The sequence below is a fragment of the Myxocyprinus asiaticus genome, chromosome 6 (assembly GCF_019703515.2).
Source record: "Myxocyprinus asiaticus isolate MX2 ecotype Aquarium Trade chromosome 6, UBuf_Myxa_2, whole genome shotgun sequence".
Classification (NCBI taxonomy): domain Eukaryota; kingdom Metazoa; phylum Chordata; class Actinopteri; order Cypriniformes; family Catostomidae; genus Myxocyprinus; species Myxocyprinus asiaticus.
The window spans coordinates 43,932,001-43,949,929 of record NC_059349.1 but is presented as its reverse complement, the minus strand read 5'-3'; the positions used below and the strand labels follow the sequence as shown (position 1 = coordinate 43,949,929).

The following is a 17,929-nucleotide window of genomic DNA, read 5'->3' as shown; positions in this document are numbered from 1 at the left end:
TAGTTTTGTCATTCTGTGGAAGCATTGCATCTGAGGATGGCCCTTCAAGAAAACCCTGCACACTTTGAGAGAGAGAGAAAGATAGGTTCTACCATTAGATGTTATTAGTGCAGTGAATGCTAAAAGCTTTAGCTGGAGACAAGATGCTTTGAATGTACCAATGTGTATATGCGTGTGATGAATAAGTGTAACCATGGAAACAGTACTGATATAACCTACAAATGTGAAACCATAGTAACGATGCCAACAGGTCAACTGACAAATAGAGTGAGAATGATAAGGGAAGTATGTGTGTTTGTGTGTGCTGCTAGATAACACCAAGATTTCTAGACCTACTGTAAAAACAAAAGACTGCACAAAAAAGAACTAGAAATGGGTGGCTTTAATTCCCCCTCACACACACACACACACACATACACAAACCCTCAGTGACAGTTTCATACAATCACAGATCAAACCTTCCAGATCGTCTTGCCTCAGATTTCCATTTACTCTGCATTAATGTAAAAAAATGTTTGTTTGTTTTTACATACTGAGGGATGAGTTTAATTCTTTTCTGCGGTAATTGAGCTTAAAGGTGCTGTAAGACACTTTTTTTTAATACAATGTATGAAATGTCCCTACGACCTGACAGATATCACTGAAATAGGTGGCCTAAGAAATCACACCTTCCCTTCCCTTCCCTTCCCTTCCCTTCCCTTCCCTTCCCTTCCCTTCCCTTCCCTTCCCTAAGCAGGGTTGAGCTTGGTCAGTACCAGGATGGGAGACCTCCTGGGAAAACTAAGGTTGCTACTGGAAGAGGTATTAGGGAGTCCAGCAGGGGGTGCTCACCTTATGGACTGTGTAGGTCCTAATGCCCCAGTATAGTGATGGGGATATTATACTGTAAAAAGGCACTGTCCTTTGGATGAGACATTAAACTGAGGTGCTGACTCTTTGTGGTCATTAAAAATCCCAATGGCCAAATTCCCCCCATTGGCCGTTATCAATCATGGTTTCCTAATAATCCCCATTCATTAATTGGCTCTATCACTTCACTCTCCTCTCCACCAATTGGTGAGTGTACTGGTGCACTATGGCTGCCATTGCATCATCCAGGTGGATGCTGCACACTGGTGGTGATTGAGGAGAATCCCCTGTTCACTGTGTAAAGTGCTTTAAGTGTAGTGTCAGAAAAGTGCTATATAAATGTAATGTTCATTCATTCCCCACTTATGACCTCAAAGCATTCCTTTCAATCATGTGCTATGGTCAAATGTAACAAAGCAAGATGTTGACATGACTCACCAAGCTGGCCTAAAAGCGATAAGTAAGGTAACATTAGGCCCAGATATACAGTACTTCCTACGAAATCGAGGAACAAATGGGTGTAATGTCATTTAGAACTAAATCTGACCAAAAAGGTGGTTTTGAGTTTGTTTTGGTGGTTCATAAGTGCTCTCTGGGGTGAACTTTTATGAAAAATCCTTAACGGCTTCTAAACACCTTGTTACTGCCATTGGTCCATGTCATCCCTGGAGCTCCACCTACCTTGAGGCAGACAGCTAATTTTGTTTATGTTGTTTAGTCAGTCAAAATCAGTCAATGTGAACACACAGGGGGTGTAGAGTTATTAGCGAGCTGGTGCAAATTTACCAACATCTGTACGATCGTTCACTTAGAGACATTTTCCAAGACCATATCATGTGATTTTTTTGTTTTATTAGTCTTCAAAAGGAATCAAATCTACTCAAATACTCTCAAGTGCCCATTCACTCTGTTGTTTTGTATGCTGCTTCACTCATGTGCCATCTGCACCGAAAGCCATTCACACATCTGCCCACAGTAAGATATGCTTTTATCATCATTTTGTCTTTTTTCTGCACATTAACACTTTCATATGCTCATCTTTGCAATAGTATCTGTGTCATAAAAAATTACAATAACAGAGTGTAATTGGCACATATTATGGCCGCGTATAGCATGTTAGCGCATTAGCGCCATGAATTCAGAATTTAAACAAGACAAATTAAACATTTTCTACAGCATATATATTACTTTAAATCATCATCGAGTGGTTAAAACAACTTCTTTTACTGACCTCATGTGAATTCTGCTCATTGAATAAGGCATAATGTCATTGATAACACATTTTAATGTCACATTAGTTAAGGTTTTGCATGTAGCGTCCTCATATTTAAATGCTCCCCTAAACGCTCTCACTCAAGTCAGATTTCCTTGATGCAGTGCTGCTCCAGTGGTTATTTTAAAGTAGGAGTTATTACAGCCCTAGGCTTTGTAAACAGCAAAACAGAATCACACTTTTTTTGCCAATTAGAAATGCTTGGAATTGCTGGCATCAGGTTGGCTGACATAACTTTGGAGAGTGGGGTTTTGGTAAGAAGGTGTGGTTGAGTTTCGAAAAAACAGTACAAGTTGTGTTGAAACCAGAGCATTCCCTTAATGTTGCACTTGCACTTAACGAGTCAGTATTCAGTAAACAGTATTTGTGCCTAATTAATCATAATTAATTACCCCCTCATTAATGAATGAGGTTCAAATCAGACATTTCCTGTTTTGCTCACTGTAGCGGGGTTGAGAATGAGGCACAGACAACAGTGGATTTTTAGGGTACCCAGAGGGGCGTTTATTACAAGCAAACGATGAATTTCACAAGTGAGGTGGTAGATGGTGAAACAAAGATGTGAGGTGCTTGTGGGCTTCCCGTGTTCAGCTGTGTTGGTGCTTGAGTTCTCATGAGTGAGTGTGGGGACATTGAGAGAATGAGATAAGCATTATTAGGAGTCTTCTCGTCGTGGCTCACCGTGTGAGTGTTCTGTGAGAGTTTATATGGTGCTCCGTTGATGTGGGTGATTGGCGTCAGCTGTTGCTTTTCCTGTTGTTTCATCTGTTTCCAGGTGCGTATGATTGTGGTTGCCAAGGGCGATGCTGACTACGGCATGGGAGGCTTCCCACATCACATTTACATTTTACATTTATTCATTTGGCAGACGCTTTTATCCAAAGCGACTTACAAGAGAGGAAAACATAAGCGAATCATCTTAAGGAGACAGTGGTATGAAAAGTGCTGTATTACAAAGTATCACTAGCATCACAATAGTATTCAAAACAGAATAAAGTGCAACAGAATTTTTTTTTTTTTTTTTTTTAATGACTGGTTAAGTGCTCATGGAAAAGATGTGTTTTTAGTCATTTTTTGAAGACAGAGAGTGAGTCAGCTTCACGGATGGAGTTGGGAAGGTCGTTCCACCAACGTGGTATGATGAAGCTGAAAGTCCGGGAAAGTGTTTTGGTGCCTCTTTGTGTTGGTACAACAAGGCGACGTTCCTTAGCAGACCGCAGACTTCTAGTGGGCGCGTAGCTCTGCATAAATGATTTTAGGTATGCTGGAGCAGACCCAGTAACTGTTCTGTATGCCAGCATCAGAGCCTTGAATTTGATACGTGCATCAACCGGTAGCCAGTGGAGAGAGACAAGGAGTGGTGTAACGTGCTCTCTTTGGTTCATTAAAGACCAGACGTGCTGCTGCATTCTGGATCATTTACATGGAGAGAATATTGTTGAGTGACAGCGGGAAGAGATGTTCTCTCGTGCATCCAGACAAGCGTTGTACTCATGCCGCACCTCGTACTCCTTTCCAGTTAAATCAAGCAAAATGCTCTCAGATGCACTCATAATAAACAATACATATACTAATGTACAGATGCAATCTTCGTTTATTAAAATAAAAAGTTATATTAGGGCAGAATTGAAACCTGAACTCCTTGTACTAGAAGCGAAACCTTTACCATGAGACCAATCATTTATCCTAGCTCATGCCTTACTGACTGATCCACTGACTAACAAAATCCCAGTACAGACAAGTTATCAGTTACTTTATATAAAATATTTATTAGAGCGATTGTATTGTTCATCAAAAATGACTACTTATCAAAACAGTAAAAGATTATTTGACATTATCTGCACATAACTGAATTAATATTCATGAGTTTCGCCACTTCATTACGTTGTAACACCCCCCGCCCCCAAACTGTCCCACTTTTTAAAACAAAATGACGCCCATGGTTAATGGGTTGTCATTTTTGTACTTGTGTGTGTTGTGTGTGTGCGTGCATGCGTGTGTTGAGGGGACATATCAAATACCTTCATTTCTCTGGCTGTGTCTAAAACCTGAAATATGAAGGCACATCCAAATTCAGTGTTTACGCAACATCCTGTCTACTAAGGCGCCTTCTTTTTCAAGGCAGTACAGATGTGTCCTTCACTGCCAACGATATCTCACAATCCTTGTGTGTGGATTACTGGTTGGCAGAAAAAGTCTCTCTCTCTATTTTTTTTTTTTTAAATTGTCATGCATCAGATTCCACTCACCCACTCCCTCTGCTGGTTAACGGACATAAAGTTTGTTTATGTGTAAGGTAACAGGTCTTTCAGAGAAATACGATTTAATCATGACAAATGTGAGGTATCCGTATCCATAACAGTCTGGTCAAATGTCAAGCTCACTCTTTCTTTCTGTCTCTCTCTAGGTTTCTGATTGTTTTAGGATGTCTGATTTTGTCAATTTTAACAACATTCAAAGAACATGAGAAAGATTCCGCTCAATGGCTGGTGATTCTGGTGAGTGCATAGTCAATCCACCTTCTGTGTGTGTGAGAGAGATTGTATTGTGCCATTAAGATAACCGTATATCTCTTGTCTCTCTCTTTTGTAGGAGACATTTACAATCTTTATTTTTGGGGGCGAGTTTGCATTGAGGATCTGGGCTGCCGGCTGCTGCTGTCGATATAAGGGCTGGAGAGGGCGGCTCAAATTCGCCCGCAAACCGCTGTGTGTTCTGGGTGAGTTAACCTGTTGATATACTGTAAGTAATTCATTTCTGGGTTGTGGAATTAGGTATTTCCTTTGATCACCACCATAAATTAAAAAAATTGGAGTGGGTAATTGAGAACTAGTTCAAACTTGATTGTTTACAAATTACAAATTAGAATGAAATCTAATTTACATGAGGATAGAGATGACATTTACATCCGAATGGTTATTAATGTGCACAAAACGGAACCCAAACCCCAAAGTGTAGGGTATAAGTTGCCTAAACGTCTGGATTAATTTAGACGGAACAGAATAGAATACAGAATAGAAATTAACTTAATAGAAAGTGCTGTCCGTGTGCCTGTTACTGTGTGCCTCTGTCACTTATATCGAGCCCCAGATGTCTTTTTTTCCAAAAGTCAAAGAGTAGTTCACTCCAGTAATTTATGATGCTTATATTGCAAAATTTTGTGGTGTTAATTTTACAGTGCTTTTAATCATGTTCTCCGCTGAGTTCTGCCCACTACAGGTCAAATTCTGCTATGCACATGCGCAGTGTGAATGCTGTAACCTAATAATATCGGCAGCAAAATAAATATGTGCATGCTGTGTGAAACAGACCTTACTATCACACACATATGCACATATCCCTCCATATGGATAATCACTATGTGTTCTCAGATATCTTTGTTCTGATCGCTTCGGTACCTGTGGTTGCCGTACGTAACCAGGGAAATGTGTTGGCCACGTCGCTACGCAGTCTGCGTTTCCTGCAGATTCTGCGGATGCTACGAATGGACCGCCGTGGAGGAACTTGGAAACTGCTTGGATCTGCAATATACACACACAGCAAGGTATACACACACACACACACACACAATGTGATTACACTAGTAAGACATGTTGCTGGATCAACATCCCTTGACATGATTCCCACAAGTAAGATATGCTTCTGGATGAAAATCTGTTCATACCAACCAATCGTTCCCAAACACAATATTCACCTGCTGAATCTACAGTGCCATTCACATATCATCATTTAGCAGACATCTTCTGTTGAATAATGTTGATTACCATATTTCTTTTTTATTGAAATTCCCTCGATTGTAAAAAAAAAAAAAAAAAAAAAGAAAGAACATTTAAATACACTCTGTTTGAAAAGTATAAGCTTAGGGGGTATTTACACTTGGTCACTTAATTTGTTTTTACTGATCGGATTGCTATCCGATTGAATAAACACAATCCATTTACACTTGGCCACATCAATGTGTCTCCACAAATGGATTTAACAGAGTTCACTTCTGTGAATATGCTAATGCCGGGCAGTGAATTTAAAAGATGTGATATATTATTTGATTGCAAGTGACTTTGCCCAGTGCACAGGTTTGTCTGTGCGTGTATGTGCTGTGTGTTTTTTCCTTCGGGCTTGTCATAGGTAAGACACGTTTTGCATGTCAGCTGCGCTTATTGTAGTGTTTGTTTCAGTTTTCTTCAGCGATCTGCATCAAATACATGAAGAAAAAAGTTCTGTCTCTCCAACAACGTGCGTCCATTCCTTTCTTTGTTATTATTTACTGAGCTTATATCACTTACTACCCTGAAACAGCTGTGATGTTTTGCTTATGCTGACATAGCGCTGTTTGGGTGGAGTAATGTTTACATATGTGGCTTGAACAGCGAGTTGCACTTACACTTGACTGAATTTTTCCTGGAATGCTCCTCAGTACCTGGTTGCATAAGACACCAAGTGTAGTTTTCCTAAGGAAACCTTAAGGTTGGGAAAACTTCACCTTAAGTGTATGTTAAGAATTACAAGGTTTCTAAAAAACAAGATGGCTTAGTTTAAAGAACCAATTGAAGAGTACAATCAAGGCAATTTTTGCTTTTACTGACCTCATGTGAATTCTGCTCATTGAATAAGGCATAATGTCATTGATAACACATTTTAGTCTCATTAGTTAAGGTTTTACATGTAGTGTCCTCATATTTAAATGCTCCCCTAAATGGCAACAAGCTCGAGGGCGATCTAATAGGAACACACATAGAAGTGTGCCTAGTATTTTCTGCTCTCTGCATCTTTATAAAAGTGAATGCATTAAAATCATGCCGCAAGTTAATTTGCGATATATCGCAAATATGTAAATAGGATATATATCTTACAGCCTTACTGACCACCACTATTTGGAATGGCAATCAGTTCTCTGCACAGAAGCATTTAAACATCTTGCACCACCATCCACCCCTTACCTGGCATGGTCATTCAAACTCAAAGGTGTCTTCCTCAGGAGGGCACTCACCGGACGTAAAAGCAGAATCCTTCATTTATTGTTCCACATGCAATACTCAGGACGCTTTTTTTTTACCTTCACGGGAAAGATTTGAACACAAAGTGTTTGAATCTATTAATTTAGAGGATTGTACCTCATACAAATGGAAATCCGTCCGTGTTTTTTCCAGAAATTAGTTTGAAAAATATTTATGCAGTAATCACAAATGACTGTGATTGGTGCAGCCTGAAAAGTGCTGAGAAAAGTAACAGTTGTCATGTGACAATGCTCACCTCGAGCATTCATGCGGCACGTCAGAAGAGGTCAGACAATAATTTACACATTAATAATGATACTGAGAAACTTTAGTAGTCATTAAAATGAAAATGAAAACATAGTTTAAAGTTGAAGTATTTTCTATGTGGTAAAATTGGACATTTCTGATCTTCTGAAAGTAGGTAGGGACATGTCGTTTCCATGGTAACAGTAGAATTGTATTATGGTAAAACCTGGCTCACTGTAGTAAATCCCTTAACGGTTTCCCTTATCTACCATGGGTATCCATTCAGAATAGGCTTTCTACCACTGCGATGGGTCATTAGCAGCTCTAACCAGCTAAGGGGAACTATACATGTGATAACCAGAAACGCTATGCAGTTCAAACCTGTAGGTGACGAGCTTTGTTATTCATTATCTGTCGTAGTATTTTATTAGTAGTTAATATTTGCTATTAACCAATGTTGCCCCAAAGCTTGATAATATTGATTATTTTTCGGAGTGATTATTTGCTTTCACATGTAACCCTAATAGTCTATTGGCAACATAGAAATACACCACAAACTGCATTAAAAGTGTCGCTCCAATAACTTGGAGCGTAACGGCAGTGTGCTGGTGTCAGTACGACCAGGGTTCAGTTCTGCATTTGGCATATTATTTTTCCCATTCTGTTTCTTGACTCCACTCTTAATATTTTCTTTATTACTATTTATAATAAATACAAAATAATATAAAGGTAGTTTTACTATAGTAATATTGTAGTAACCATGATTTTAAAACATAGATTTGATGATATTAACAATGGTGCTACTAAAGTAATATGGTGTTAATATAGTAACCATGTTTAATTTAGTGGTTACATTTATTTTACTACAAAATACCATGGTGATACTATGGTTATCGTATCTGTAGAGGAAGTCAGGACAGATCCGTGTTCCAATCGGTTTAGTGCATTATTTAAGAATTAACCCTGAAAAAACATTTTAGAAACTTTTTTTCAACAGACATACGTTTTAAACACAGAGCTTCAGGGATTCACACCTTAACTCGATGGGGGGAGGAGATGTTTAAATCTTTTGTTTGAGCTGAAAAAATGCAGTGGGGCTTACATGTTGCCAGCCAAGAACATGATAAATTACATTAGCAACATACATTGAAAAAAAATATTTACACTAATAATAAACAAACTCAGTAGGGCTTTATTAATTTTGGCAGTTTGTTGTTCATTCAATTACTGATTGATTTTATAATGTCGCATAATATTTGGGAGCAGTGTTGCAATCAGAAAAAGACTAAAAAGATTTCATACAATGTCTTTATCTGACAAGACCATCATATTGTGAACGGGAAGCACAAGTTAATATGGCATTAACATTGCTTGATAATGTGCACCATTTCACACAAAATAAAGAAACCTCATTTGAAGATAAAGATGCTCACTACTGTTATTGTCGCCTAATAGCTCAAACTGATAACTCTGTGTTAAGTTGCGCTGATCGTGTTGTTTTTGAATCAGATCGAATCTCCTGCAGTCAAATCGAAGTTTTTGTATTGTTTTGCGTCATTCTACCGTTCAAGCTAATTATACTTCTTATTCCCTATCTGTCACTCACTCGACGTTGGTGTCGATGTAGTGACACTAGGGGTCACTCTTGGGAGCCCGAGACACCTCTGGTCTTTGATAAAAGGCCAATGAAAATTGGCGAGTGGTATTTGCATGCCACTCCCCTGGACATACGGGTATAAAAGGAGCTGGTATGCAACCACTCATTCAGATTTTCTCTTCGGAGCCGAACGGTCATGCTCATTGAGCTGAATAGCACTGTTCATTCACCTCTGAATACACCCCTGGGCACTTTGGCAGAAAAATTAGAGAGTATATTTTCTGAAAGAGCATTTTTCCCCTCTAAAAGAGTATATTTCTCTAAAAGAACGCACACACGGAATGTCTTTTTAAAGACGCGTCTTTCTAAAGATGCCTTTCCGATCGTGTGTTATTCCTGGTTGCGGTCGTTTTCTCTCAACTTCGGATGGTCATGATCGCTGTCTTTCGTGTCTGGGAGCGACCCACACGGAGGCAGCGTTTATGAATGGTTCATGTTCTTACTGCGAGAATATGACCATGGCAACGTTGCGGTCGCGGCTTCCCCGCCTCGGTCCTTCTACCTACGGGTATGAGGTCAGCGCGGCTAGCACTTGGGGACGATTTGGGGACCTCAATGGGATCGTCTCCGCCGGGTATCCCCCGTGGACCTCCCATTCCCCAGCACGCTCGTCTGCCCCAATCGGGCTTCCGGATGAGTTCGCCGGCTCGTCGCACGGCGAGTCTGGCTTCTTGTTCGGAGCCCGCGAAGATGATGAGCTCTCGAGCGCATCATCGGAGAGCGGGCTTGTCCAATCAGATGCAGAAGCCTCAGCTGGGCTTCCCCCTTCGGGGACGGTCGCCCAGTCACAGGCCGATGCCGAAATGACGGACATGCTTTCCCGGGCGGCCGCGAGTGTCGGGCTAGAGTGGAACCCTCCGCTCTCCCCTGAACCCTCGCGGCTTGATGATTGGTTTCTGGGCTCGCGGCACCGCTCAAAACAGCCACGCCCCGCTCCAGTGCCATTCTTCCCGGAAGTGCATGAGGAGCTGACGAAGTCGTGGGAGGCACCTTTCACTGTCCGGCCCCGACTCCACAGTTCCCCCGCTCTCACTACCCTCGATGGCGGGGCGGCCAGGGGCTATATGGCGATTCCCCCGATGGATAAGGCGCTCGCGGTGCACTTATGCCCGCAGAGCGCCGCCACCTGGTGTGGACGCCCTAAGCTCCCGTCCAAGCCCTGTAGGCTCACGTTGTCCCTGACGGCTAAAGCCTACAGTGCTGCTGGAGAAGCCGCCTCTGCCCTGCACGCCATGGCTCTCCTGCAGGTCCACCAAGCCAAGGCGCTGAAAGGACTGCACGAGGGTAGTTCCACCCCAGATTTGATGCAGGAACTGCGCTCGGCGACCGACCTCGCCCTCCGGGTGACGAAGGTCACGGTGCGGTCCCTCGGGCGGACGATGGCCACACTAGTGGTCCAGGAGTGCCACCTGTGGCTCAACCTGGTCAAGATGGGCGAGGCCAACAAGACACAGTTCCTTGCTGCCCCCATTTCCCAGGTGGGCCTATTCGGTGACACCGTTGAGGACTTTGCCCAGCAGTTCTCTACGGTAAAGCAGCAGACGGAAGCAATCCGGCACATCCTGCCCTAGCGCGGCTCAAGATCCCGCACCCCGTCTGCTCGTCGCCAAGGGCGTCCCCCTGCGGTGACTGCACCGGCTCCGCCGCAGCCCGCCCCTTCGGCCCAGCCTCGGCGTGGAGCCCACCGCAGGAAGCCGACGCCACCCGTCTCGCAGCCAGCACCGAAGAACCCACGGAGGTCCTCGAAGCGCCCCTGAGACGGGCAACCCAGGGACGAGGGAACCCACTCACGTGGAGCTGGTAGGAAGACCACTCCATCCCCCGGTGGAGGGCCGGGTGGAAAATCTTTTGTTGCCTTTTTGTTTGATTTCGTCGCACGCCCAAGTGGCTGCGGTACCCAACAGTTCAGCAAAAGAGCGGCTTCCTTCCTCCCTGGGTCACATACCCGGTGTGTACGGTCGTCACCACGACTACTGTCCACGGGCTTTTTCTTGCAGGATTAGTGCTCCAGCGGTGCCCTTTCCGCCCCTGAGCGCCCAGCTGTGGCACACAGCCGCCCCCGATGTGGCAGCCTCCACGGGTTACGAGGACAGGCCTCTTCCTCCCCCGTCTCAGGCTGTTCCAGGGGTGGTCACAAGGAGCCAGGTAAGTGCTTCGATGTCCCTAGACTCAGCACGGCCACGACGTGCTGTGGCACCTCGCGCTCCACCCCGCCACGAGGCCCCACCTGCTGGTACGTCCGACGATGTTGTCCCCTTGGTCCCCCTCGCGCGGAATTTGGACGCATGGCTTGCGCTTTCCAATCCGTCGCGGTGGCTGGTCCGGACTGTCCGACTCGGCTACGCGATTCAGTTTGCCAGGTGCCCGCCCAGGTTCAGCGGTATTCACTTCACCTTGGTCAAGGGCGAAAACGCTGTCACCCTGCGCGCGGAGATCGCTACCCTCCTACGGAAGGACGCAATAGAACCTGTTCCTCCAGCCGAGATGAAGAAAGGGTTTTACAGCCCCTACTTCATCATATCGAAAAAAGGCGGTGGGTTGTGGCCAATCTTGGACCTGCGAGTACTGAACCGGGCTTTACACAGACTCCCGTTCAAGATGCTGACGCAAAGACGCATTCTAGTGAGCATCCGGCATCAAGATTGGTTCGCGCCGGTAGACCTGAAGGATGCGTACTTTCACGTCTCAATCCTTCCTCGACACAGACCCTTCCTGCGGTTCGCGTTCCAGGGTCAGGCATATCAGTACAAAGTCTTCCCTTTTGGCCTGTCCCTGTCTCCTCGCGTCTTTATGAAGATCGCAGAGGCTGCCCTTGCCCCGTTAAGGGACGCCGGCCTCTGGACGAGTCTGCAACTGCATTGGCACATCAACTGCCTCGAGTTACTGGCAATTCTGCTCGCCCTATGGAGGTTCCGGCCGTTGATCCAGGGCAAGCATGTGTTAGTTCGGAAAGACAGCACGGCAGCGGTAGCATATGTTAACCGCCAAGGCGGTCTGCGCTCTCACTGTATGTTACAACTCGCCCGCCGTCTCCTCCTCTGGAGTCGGCAGCACCTCAAGTCACTGCGAGCCACTCACATCCCGGGCAACCTCAACACCACAGCGGACGCGCTGTCACGGCAGGTTTCCCTCAGGGGAGAGTGGAGACTCCACCCTCAGGTGGTCCAGCTGATTTGGAGTCGATTCGGACGGGCACAGGTGGACCTGTTCGCCTCCCAAGAATCCTCCCACTGCCCGCTCTGGTACGCCCTCACCGAGGCTCCCCTCGGCATAGACGCGCTGGCACACAGCTGGCCCCCCGGACTATGCAAATATGCATTTCCCCCAGTGAGCCTGCTTGCATAGACTCTGTGCAAGGTCAGGGAGGACGAGGAGCAGGTCATCCTGGTAGCACCCTACTGGCCCACCCAGATGTGGTTCTCGGACCTCACGCTCCTCACGACAGCTCCTCCCTGGCGAATTCCCCTGAGGAAGGACCTTCTTTCTCAGGGACGGGGCACCCTCTGGCACCTGTGCCCAGACCTCTGGAATCTCCATGTCTGGTCCCTGGACAGGACGCGGAAGACCTAAGTGGTCTACCACCCACGGTGGTAGACACGATCACTCAGGCTAGGGCCCCCTCTACGAAGCGCCTGTATGCCTTTATGTGGTGTCTATTAGCTAAGTGGTGTTCTTCCCGACACGAAGACCACCAGAGATGCGCAGTCGGATCAGTGCTTTCCTTCCTGCAGGAGAGGCTGGAAGGGAGGCTGTCCCCTTCCACCTTGAAGGTGTACGTTGCTGCCATAGCAGCACACCAAGACTCAGTTGACGGTAAGTCCTCAGGGAAGCATGACCTGATCATCAGGTTCCTAAGAGGTGCCAGGAGGCTGAATCCCTCCAGACCACACCTCGTTCCCTCATGGGATCTCTCCGTAGTTCTTCAGGGTCTACAGAGAGCCCCCTTTGAGCCTTTGCAGTCAGCCGAGCTTAAGGCACTCTCCTTGAAGACTGCCCTTCTGACTGCGCTCACTTCCATCAAGAGGGTAGGTGACCTGCAAGCGTTCTCTGTCAGCGAAACGTGCCTGGAGTTCGGTCCGGGTTATTCTCACGTGATCCTGAGACCCCGACCGGGCTATGTGCCCAAGGTTCCCACCACCCCTTTTAGGGACCAGGTGGTGAACCTGCAAGTGCTGCCCCAGGAGGAGGCAGACCCAGCCCTGTCGTTGCTGTGTCCGGTGCGCGCTTTACGCATCTATTTGGATCGCACGCAGAGCTTTAGAGTCTCTGAGCAGCTCTTTGTCTGCTTTGGTGCACAGCGGAAAGGAAGCACTGTCTCCAAGCAGAGGATCGCCCACTGGCTCATTGACGCCATAACTATGGCATATCTCGCCCAAAACATGCTGCCCCCGGTAGGGCTACGAGCCCATTCTACCCGTGGTATAGCGGCTTCTTGGGCCCTGGCCAGAGGTGCCTCTCTAACAGACATTTGCGGAGCAGCGGGCTGGGCAACACCCAACACCTTTGCAAGGTTCTACAACCTCCGGGTGGAACCGGTTTCATCCCAGGTAGTGGCATGCAACACAAGTGGATAAGCCCGGGATTGCACATAGCGCCTTCCACCTCCTTTTGAGCTGAAGATGTGCGCCGTTAATTCCCAGTAGTGTTCACAAAATTTGTTCCCTGGTGACTTTCTCCAAGCCCTGTGGCAGTCGAGTTTTCGGAGAGACTCACTGCCGGCCCAGTACACGCGCTATCTAAGAGCCCTGTTCTGGGGTAGGTGCTCCGCATGTGGCGGTTCCCTGTAAGGCTAACCTCATGCGATCTATATCTTCCGCTAATTCGTTTCCCTGCTGGCAAACTGCGTCTTTCTTGGGCAGAGCCCCTCTGCCCCAGTCTCCATGTTTGTAGTAACTCCTCCCCCATTGGGCAGGATCTACCTTGAAGGCTCTCCACATGGTTAGAAAGACCATGTGACGTATTCTTCCACTTAAATATCCCCCCCTCTCTTGGGGCGAGGTGTGGTCTCCGCGGTGTCCTCCCCTTGGGAGGGACACCCCCCGACTAGACCTGGCGGCCCAGTCAGATAATCCCCCTTCTTTTTTAGGGAGTGGAAAAAGAGAAGGGGAAAAGAGGCCACGACTGGGTTAAGCCTGTCTCTATCTTTGGGTAGTCGACTTGTCCCCAAAAAGGGCTGTTCGACACTCATATTTGTGTTGGGGGAGGTTACATGTCGACCTGGTGTGCTGGCTATGAGGCACACAGCAAGTCTGCCCACCACACACTGCCAGTTCACGTAACACAGTTCAGCCTTGTGGCGTTTTGTATAGGGACCCCTAGTGTCACTACATCGACACCAACGTCGAGTGAGTGACAGATAGGGAACGTCATGGTTACTGGTGTAACCTCCGTTCCCTGATGGAGGGAACGAGACGTTGGTCCCTCCTGCTACAACGCTGAACTATCCGCTGAAATGGCCGGACCTTATATCGGCTCCTCAGCGTAAAACCTGAATGAGTGGTTGCATACCAGCTCCTTTTATACTCGTATGTCTGGGGGAGTGGCATGCAAATGATTTTACCTTTAAAACACAATCATGGCGACAAATATAAGTTAAATACCATGTAGAAAATATACACAGTGTAATATGAACAAATGACCAACAATGGACACAGTGTCAGTAGCAGCCACAGCACAAAATAGCTTTTTGTGAATCTGCTGGATGTAGTTTACTTTCTACATGTGTCCAAACAGACAATAAGATAAGTAAAGCTGCTCTTGAACCCACGATTAACAGGAAAAGACAGTTTCAGTTGATGTGAGTGCACAGCCCCTGAGCTATCAGTCCACGATACTTTCAAAGAACTTCAGTTTTTAACTACTCCACACCAACCGCTGTAACTTTAAATAATATTATTTTAAAACATTGAACACTGCGGACTAGCCGGTTCAATTATAAGACGGGTTAACAATTAAATGCATTGTTGTTGTTTTTTCATTTGAGATAACAAATGAAATTATGAATGTTCACAATGTATTTTCGTTTTGATTTTCAGGAAGATTATTAAATAGCTATTATCTATGAAGCAACAGTTTTAATTTATTGAAAAAGTATGACATTCAAGCATTTTGAGCTAACTAAGCTATACCTTTAATGCTGCTATTAATTTTGCATTGTTAGATCACCTTTTACACGTCAAAATAAAAAAAAAAATACAATACAAATAGTAATATTAACAATTTAATCATAATATCTCCCACTTTCTTCACACTTCTAAAGGATGGTGATTTTGCAAATGTGTCTCACATGTGAGAATTTAAAGTTTTCACACGGTGGTACTTCCCGTGGTAGTAAGGCTCAATCTGGTTGCTTACTCTACCATTAGAGAACTGTCTAAGCGATTATATGCAACACCCTCAAGTCATTTCCTTAGGTGAGGGCAAATCACACTTTAAAAACACAGGTGTTTTATGCAACCGGTCACAGATTTGTATAGTCTTGGAGGGTATTTATACCTGTTTTTTTCCGATCATTAAAAAGTAGTGCTGTCAGTCGATTAAAATTTTTGATTAATCACATCATTTTCCATAGTTAATCGTGATTAATCACAGATTTTGCAAGTGCTGAAATTTGATTAAATATATTTCTTTTCTTATCAAAATGCATTTATTTCCTTCTTAGGAAAGAAAAGAAAACAATATTTAACAATATAATGCTTTATTACCTTTTTCAAACAAAGCCTTCCACAGTATAAAGAAAGAAATGCAGTAAAATAGCACTAATTCAAGTAACATTAAAAGTTTTCCAAAGTCTAAGTGGGAGTTTGTCTAATTGAAAGAACTAGTCTCCACATAGGTTGCATATTCATTGCAATGGGCATTAAATCTCTTAAACTCTCATCCTCCACAATATTTATCTGCCGGCAGACTGTGGCTATCCACTTTGTTACAGCAATCATTAAGCCACGTTCATGATTCGTGTTAGGGCGTCAATGCCAGCATCAAGCGCCGCTTTAAACTCCACATGAAAAGCGCTTGCAGACCAGAACATCTCATTATGCGTTTTGGTGAGAGTTAATTAATAATTAATATTAATTTAATAATTAATAATTGTATTTATTTATCACACATTATACATTTGCACATATACAGTGAAATTCTTTTTTCACATATCCCAGCTAGGCTGGGGTCAGAGTGCAGGGTCAGCCATAATACAGCACCCCTGGAGCAGATAGGGTCAAGGGCCTTGCTTAAGGGCCCAACAGTGGCATCTTGGCACTGTTGCCAAGTAACCCAGAGCCTTAACCGCTGAGCCACCACTGCCCCCCAAGTTAAGACATGGTGTGCTTCTGTGGTAATTAAAATACTCCTTACTTAGGCTGAAAATGTACTTCTGTCACAAGTCCCATCTGGGCTTGTTTTGTACAACAAATAGCGTTAAGAGATCTTTTCCCATCACTTTATCACTGACACTGAATCACTGCTGTGTGTTTGTGGTGTGTGCGTCAGAGTAATGACTCCAGGCGGACACATTGCAAAGGTTCCGCCCTTCCAGCCAGTGTTTATACTGGTTTATGCTTTATTAACGGTAAATGCGTTAATCAGATTTAGGAAAAATGAATTTTGACAGCCTAATAAAAATGCATTAAGTGACCAGGTGTAAATACCCTTTTAGAGTTGAGAATCAAATGTGATGACTTAAAAGGGACGGGGGACTGCAAAATATAATAAAGTCAACACATCTTTCTACTGTGTTGTCTTCCCTGGCTGCACTCAGAAACAAGTGTAGCCTGATTCCTTTAATGAATCATCAGAAAGATTGATAATCCTCCTATGAATAAGTTTGAATCATTCTAACGAATTATTCATTAACAAATGAATTAACATTTGACTTATTGAACCATAAATCATCTTAACTTTCAATAATGCAGTGAGCCAAGATTTTTACCAGGATACAGTATACATTTTTAAGGGTTGTGAGACTTAAATCAGTATTACTGACAACAACATTTATTTGGAGTTACACAAATTATATTTAAATACAAATAGTAGTAGTTTTGTATATAGTTAAGCAGATTTAACTACTGTGGAAAACACTGCCTGAACCTTTTCCCTAAAATCAAAGGGCAATGATTGGTCGATAGAAATGTTGTTGCAGCAGCAACAAAGGATTTGATCCACAAGCATGTCCCACTTGTGTAAATCATGTCAAGTGTACAGCACAAACATTCATCCCTGAAAATTGCTGGCATCGGCAATACACACAATGCTAGGTATACACAAACACTCACTACTCGAAACTGCTACAGTCTGCAAGATATGTACACATAGCCTCAAGGTACACACATAGAGACAAACAATCACATATAAGTGTCAAGTTATGTTACAAGTTTCATCACAAGTACTGCAAAGAGATATGACTGTGCATGTTTCTTGTCTGTTGTTTTTGGTCAGGAGCTGATCACAGCATGGTACATCGGTTTCCTGTCGTTGATTCTGGCATCCTTCTTGGTATACCTGGTTGAAAAGGATGATACTGCCAACACCACCACCACAACCACAATAGAGCTAACAGACAATGATGGCCTCTCACCAACACCTGCCCCACAGGACTTTGACACCTATGCAGACGCCCTCTGGTGGGGACTGGTGAGAAATACGCACAGCACTCAAATTCAAAATCTCTCCAAAACACTCTCATTCTTTACATAGCCACCAGGATTTTCATACTTTTACTCAAATATATATCAAAGTACAAGTAAAATCTCTCACTATGCAGATAGATAGATAGATACAGTGCATCCGGAAAGTATTCATAGCGCTTCACATTTTCCAATGTTACAACCTTATTCCAAAATGGATTAAATTCATTATTTTCCTCAAAATTCTACAAACATTTGGCAGATGCTTTTATCCAAAGCAACTTACAGT

The 17,929-nt window shown here is 44.2% G+C and overlaps 1 protein-coding gene across 1 annotated transcript in view; it reads left to right on the top strand.

Annotated features, from left to right (window-relative positions):
* LOC127443128 (potassium voltage-gated channel subfamily KQT member 3-like) overlaps positions 1–17,929 on the top strand; it is an 82,724-nt gene that overhangs the window by 37,731 nt on the left and 27,064 nt on the right. The window contains exons 3-6 of the mRNA XM_051701656.1: positions 4,530–4,620; positions 4,715–4,841; positions 5,494–5,666; positions 17,453–17,647. Coding sequence (XP_051557616.1) covers positions 4,530–4,620; positions 4,715–4,841; positions 5,494–5,666; positions 17,453–17,647 — 586 coding nt within the window. The remainder of the gene's footprint in view (positions 1–4,529; positions 4,621–4,714; positions 4,842–5,493; positions 5,667–17,452; positions 17,648–17,929) is intronic.